A 5,909-nucleotide genomic window follows, 5' to 3' on the forward strand; every position below is an offset into this window, starting at 1 on the left:
AAAAAGTAGCCAGTCCAGGTTCGGTGCATGATAGTGGATGCTTGGGGCTGGTGCACTGGGATGACCCAGAGGGATGGTATGGTGAAGGAGGAGAGAGGAGGGTTCAGGATGGGGACAACGTGTATACCTGTGGTGGATTCATGTTGATATATGGCAAAACCAATACATATTGTAAAGTTAAAAAATAAAATAATAAGAAAAAATTTTGGAAGGGGAAATACACAGGACACTTATTTGACAGAAATGTCTTCGTTTATTTGAAATTTAAATTTCACTGGTGATCCTCTTTTTCATCTGGCCACTCTGCTAAGAGCATCCTACTGTACAATTAAATCTTCCCTAATGGGGGGGGGGGGGACAATCAGCAGTGACCTCAATTTCACGAAGAAGTACTGAAAACTAATGAGACCTGCATTCACTGAATAAGAACAACACAAAGATGAAACTTATCACAAACACAGGCTACACTAAAGTAGAGAACAAAATCTGAAGGGAAAGATAAGTCATCACTCAAATATTCACCAAATTCAAGTGAATGGAACCCCATCGGGTTCCAGTATGATCGTAAGTTCTTCATATGTCACCCTTTCTTTGTATCACATAACTGACAAATAATCCCGAATTTCCTTCTGGGACTTGAGGGCAGGGTCCTGAGCCAGTCATCTGGACTGGATTTTCCGGTGGCGTTTGAAAGTCCCCAGTTGACGGAAGGCACTGTGACACTCGGGGCACACGTAGGGCTTGAGCCCAGAGTGGGTGCATCGGTGAACATTGAGGTTCCCTCAGTGGCTGAAAGCTCTGTCACTGTGCTCACAGCGGAAAGGCTTCTCCTGGGTGTGGGTCCTCTTGTGAGTGCGCAGGGTGGAGTCGTGGGTGAACTTCTTGAGGCAGAGATCACAGCTGTAGGGCTTCTCACCAGTGTGGATCCGCTCGTGAACCCGCAGATCTGAAAGCTGTATGAACCCTTTGGCACAGATGTCGCATTGAATGGGCCTCTCTGCTGTGTGTGTCCTCTGGTGCAGGGTAAGCTGAGACTGATAAGGAAAGCTCTTTTTGCACACCCTGCATTCAGAGGGTGCCCGTCCCCGGGTTTCTGGTCCCTCAGGAAGACTGATGGGTCCCACGGTCCCAGATGAACCAACAGAACGGGACCCAAGCTGTCCTGAGAACTCGCCTTGGTCCAAACACATGGCTGCTTCTTGACGCACGTCTTGGCAAGTCGGACTGCGGTCCCATTTCCTTTTGACATGTCTGCGATTCTTTAGAGGACCTCGTCTGGATCCACTCATAGTGGAAACGTCTCCCTCTGGAACACAGGAAGAAAGGGTTCAGGAGACACATTTTAAATATCAGTTTCTTCTTGAGGATTCTTCTGTCTCTCTATGCTCCCAGAATCTGCTGAAAGAAATTCAGCACCACATTTAACAAGGAGCATTTTCTGTGTGGCTGGCCTCACTGGAACTCTGATGTTGGCTGAGAAGTTCCCATCAAGCAACCAAGCTAAGAGCTTGGACTGTGGGACACTGGAACGTTGATGATGGAGAAGGTTGGCACTGGACAATGATCTCCACCCACCCATCCAAGCATGATGATGCTGGCTACCCAGCCCCATGCCACCATAGGAGGGAGTCACTAACTCTGCTGAATTCCACGGTTTTGAATACTCACCAGGACCCTTCAGCAGTTCAGGTTCTTGAGATTGAAGGGTTTTTGTCTCTCCCCTGTCTTCCAGCAGGTCCTTCTCCAAGTTCTCCCTGGGCGTCTGACCCTCCAGCTCACCTGTTTCAGGAACAGTCTCTGGTGAGAGAGCTCTCTGGTCCTGACAAGGGACAAACAAGCAGAGTCGAAGCCATTTACCTTAGTCCATGGAAAACTGTTTCCTGTTTCCCCATCTCCCTCGTATCTTGATCTAAGACTTCAACTTTCTTCATGTCATTGGATATGTAGGGGATATGCCCTGACTTCTTGTGGTCCACCCCATCACCCTGATTGATAATCATCTGCTGAAACTCAGACTGTCCTGGATCTATACAGACCGTATATTGCAATCCAATCAGGACATCACAGTTGGCACTCTGACTTCTCTATGCATAGGTCTCTCCAAATCATACCCATTCCTGCCTGCCCCTGACTCTGGGAGTAAAGAACTCTAGGTCCAGCTCTCTTGACTCCATCATTGTTGGAGACTTTGCCTGGATGCAACTTTGTGATGGTGGTTACCCAGTACATAGGAAGCTGATGACCAGTATTCTTGGTCTCTACTCCATGCAAGTCAATATCATCCCCTGCCTATACCCAACCTTATTTGAACAAATCAACTGCCTTCCATTCATTCTTCAATGTCTGAAAGGGAAAGTGTTAGTCACTCAGTCGTGTCTGACTCTCTGCAAACCCATGGACTATAGCTGCCAGATTCCTCTGTTCATGGGATTCTCCAGGCAAGAACACTAGAGTGGGTAGTCATTCCCTTCTCCAGGGGATCCTCCTGACCCAGGCATCGAACCCAGGTATCCTGCATTGTCGGCAGATTCTTCACCATATGAACCACCAGGGAAGCCCAATGTCTACTGGGGGGCAAAATGAGTCCACTTTTGAGTCACTCCATCAGTTGCAAGGAATGATCATATTCTGAAATATGACGTGTCCTTGGGCAAAGTGGCCTTGGGTAAATCAGCTGTCAGTGCATTTACCTGCAGCAAATTGAACCTAGCATCATATAAGGAAGACAGGATTCCCTTCTCCCCAGTCCTAAGACTAGAAGCTTTCATAGCAGAGGGACAGAGATGGATTATCTTCTTTATCACACTGATTAGGAAAAAATGCCTAGGAACTGAATGCATCCATGGGAATTCCTGGAAGCATTGGGTCCATTCCTGTTCTTTGCCAAATCTTCCCATTACTCCAGCAGCCACACCAACCTGCCTCTCTTCTACCTGCTTACAGGCTCTCACCTGCTCCCTAGACAGGTTCGTGGGTCCTGGCAGATTCTGCAGCTCTTGGCTTGCTTCCTGGCCATCCTCTGGAGATATAACCCTAACGGGGGTTTGGGGCTCCTCCCACGGGTCTCTCTCATCGTCCATGTCACCGGCCTTGGCTTCAACCATCTCAATATCGGGATCATGTACAAGATATTTCTGCCCTTGTATGCAGACTATGGTCTATGAGGGGAGAAATCATCAAGATCAGTCTGTATAAGACCTGGAATGTAGCTCTCAGGCATCCAATGGCATTGACAATAGAAGCTCCCGTTTGGTGTAAAAGATCTACATCCTTCGAGTTGAGACAGTCAGAAGTATCTCCCAAATTGCCCAATTGTGAAATTCTCTCACCTGTTTGGGAACCACTGATACAGAGCCAAACCCGCAGGTCCTATCTTGTGATCCCTGCAGCTTGCACGTGTCTCCTCCTCCCACACCCATCACTAAGGTCCTACTCACCCACTTCTTGTGTTTCTGCTTATTTCTCAGCACGTCCTCCAGGGCTTTGCAACTCTGCACCCCACTTTCTTTGAGCAGGACCTGGCACTCCAGGGGCATGCAGATCATGAACTGCTCCAGCACCAGCCTGTCCATCATCTGCTCCTTGGTGTGAAGATCTGGCCTCAGCCACAGATAGCAGAGATCACGGAGTCTCCTCAGATCCTCGATGGGGTCGGACTCCTCTGAGCTGCTAAATGTTCTGAACCGGACGTGCCAGGTTTCCTGGTCACAGTCTGAGTCTTCCATGAGTGTGTCTTGGGGTGGCACGGATGCCGGTGACTCTGCCCCAGGGCTGTCTGTCATGTGTCCACAACCCTGAAAAAATGGCTGGTCCTCAGCCATATTGATGGAGGAAATTTCCAGTAGGACTCTGAGCAAATGCTTCTAGAAGTGGGTGCCCAGTTGACGCCTATGGAAATGGATTTCCTCTGCTTTTCCTCAGCATTAAAGTCACTGGTGAGCAGTCTAGGGAGACAAAAAAAAAGAGAAACAAATGGGTTTCATTTTTTCCCACCCTTCTGTCTCCCCTACATCCCAATATTGAACACCATTCCCCGACTCATTCAATATTTCATAAAACTGTCTGGTCAGAAATGACCATAGGGCTTCCTTGGTGGTCCAGTGGCTAGGAATCTGCCTGCCAATGCAGGGGGACATGGGTTTGATCCCTGATATAGGAAGACCCCGCCTGCCTCGAAGCCTGTGCACCACAATTCTTGAGCCTGAGGGGGGCAACTACTGAACCCGAGCTGTAGACTCCCAGCTCTGCCATGGGAGAAGCCACCACAATGAGAAGCCCATACCCCTCAGCTAGAGAGTAGTCCCCACTAGCTACGACTAGAGAAAGCCCTCACAGCAAAGAAGACCCAGCCCAGACAAAATGAATGAATTAAAAAACTTAAAATTAATAATAAACATATATGTAGTTTTTAAAAGGCCATAGGGTGCCGCTCAGAAACCCTTGAGGAAAACGAGCCACCTCAAAGCAACATTAGTGGAAACATTCTTCTCCCCTCGCAGAAGACCTGGATTAACCGTTGTTAACGTGGGGTTAGAGTAAGATCTCCTGTCACAAGGTCTCCTAGCTAATGTAGGATGAACAGAAAGTGAGACCTTTCTGAAACCCACCCGTGTGTCCTGATTTCTAGCCATCCTCCTTGGACGTGCCCACTCACCGCTTACCCCTTCCAGGTCCCTTGCCTTCAGCCTCCTCAGGTCAGGCACTGGCTCTTAAAGTGTGTCTGGAGCTGAAATGTCTGTATTTATAGAGAGTTGGGTGAAACTCCAGGGATTTCTGGCCATAACCTCATCATCCCAGTGATTGGATAAAGGGCATGGAAGGAACCACTTGGGATAATCTGGGTAGACTCCATTTCCTGTGGAGACTCCAACAGGAAGAACCATTAAAGAGGCCACGATATTGGTTTGGCAGTAAACTTTCTCTAATGTATTTTATTTACTGTAGACTTCATGGATGGCATTTCTTGGGGAAACAGATTGATTTTCCTGATCTAATGAATTTTTTCTGCTTGGAGACTGTGAGGCAGTCCAATAATTGTAATCCGATGGTTGTAATCAAATTGGGTTACCTAATCTTGTTTCTCATGAAATAAGTCATCAAAGATTTTGTCTAAAATCAGCTGATGAGATCAACTGTAAGAAACCATTTCAGAGAGGCATCACAGAAACCAGAGGTTGTACACCTGTAGGGAAAAGATCAGAAGTCAATGGCGCCACACTCCAGTGCTCTTGCCAGGAAAATCCCATGGATGGAGGAGCCTGGAGGGCTACAGTCCATGGGGTCGCTATGAGTCGGACATGACTGTGTGAGTTCACTTTCACATTTCCCTTTCATGCATTGGAGAAGGAAATGGCAACCCACTCCAGTGTTCTTGCCTGGAGAATCCCAGGGACAGGGGAGCCTGGTGGGCGGCCATCTATGGGGTCGCACAATTTCAGACACGACTGGAGCGACTTAGCAGCAGTTAGCAGCAGCAAGGGAAAAGAATGACACTTATCAATTTAAGAAGCCTTCTTTTTCTAAATACCTAAGGAAGCACTATCCAAACGTGTAGAAAGGGAACATATCTCAACATACTAATGGCCACATAGACAAAACCATGACTATCACCTACCTGTAGCAAAGTCTTAGAAGAGAAAACACACAGCTGTTTAATAGAAATGTGTTTGTTTATTTGAAATTTAAATTACACTGGTGAACCTGTATTTAATCTAGCCATCCTGCTGCTGCTGCTGCTGCTGCTGCAAAACTCCTGGAAACGATGGGAAGAATCCACAAGAACCAGGAGGAGGTGAGGCGCCACCTCGACAAGCGGACTCCAGCCCAGGTGGCCTTTGAAAAGGTGCAGGAGAAGCGACAAATGGAGAGGATCCTGAAGAAAGCATCCAAAACCCACAAGCAGAGAGTGG

At 47.7% G+C, this 5,909-nt stretch overlaps 1 protein-coding gene across 3 annotated transcripts; it reads right to left on the reverse strand.

Annotated features, from left to right (window-relative positions):
* Positions 1-221: 221 nt before the first annotated feature.
* Positions 222-4,747, reverse strand: LOC129632257 (zinc finger and SCAN domain-containing protein 5B-like). 3 transcript variants are annotated; one of them, XM_055553760.1, is made up of 5 exons: positions 4,655-4,747; positions 3,438-3,944; positions 2,952-3,158; positions 1,669-1,819; positions 222-1,306 (listed from the first exon to the last, which is right to left on the reverse strand). In XM_055553760.1, the coding sequence occupies exons 2-5, from the start codon at positions 3,819-3,821 to the stop codon at positions 783-785; spliced, it is 1,266 nt and encodes a 421-aa protein (XP_055409735.1). In that variant the 5' UTR covers positions 3,822-3,944; positions 4,655-4,747; the 3' UTR covers positions 222-782. The 3 variants fall into 3 exon arrangements, with proteins under 3 accessions (XP_055409735.1, XP_055409734.1, XP_055409736.1); XM_055553759.1 differs by having other exon boundaries at positions 4,662-4,718; XM_055553761.1 differs by lacking the exon at positions 2,952-3,158 and having other exon boundaries at positions 4,662-4,718.
* Between the last annotated feature and the right edge of the window lie 1,162 nt (positions 4,748-5,909).

The sequence above is a fragment of the Bubalus kerabau genome, chromosome 17, assembly GCF_029407905.1.
Source record: "Bubalus kerabau isolate K-KA32 ecotype Philippines breed swamp buffalo chromosome 17, PCC_UOA_SB_1v2, whole genome shotgun sequence".
In the NCBI taxonomy this organism is placed as follows: domain Eukaryota; kingdom Metazoa; phylum Chordata; class Mammalia; order Artiodactyla; family Bovidae; genus Bubalus; species Bubalus kerabau.

Bases quoted from the DNA above. Each gene is read 5' to 3' on its own strand.
- LOC129632257 (XM_055553760.1), bottom strand. From the start codon at position 3,821: ATGGCTGAGGACCAGCCATTTTTTCAGGGTTGTGGACACATGACAGAC. The intron at 3,159-3,437 runs GTGAGTAGGACC...CTCCCCTCATAG, and splicing joins AGCAGAAACACAAGAAGTGG to ACCATAGTCTGCATACAAGG. The intron at 1,820-2,951 runs GTGAGAGCCTGT...GTCCCTTGTCAG, and splicing joins CGAACCTGTCTAGGGAGCAG to GACCAGAGAGCTCTCTCACC.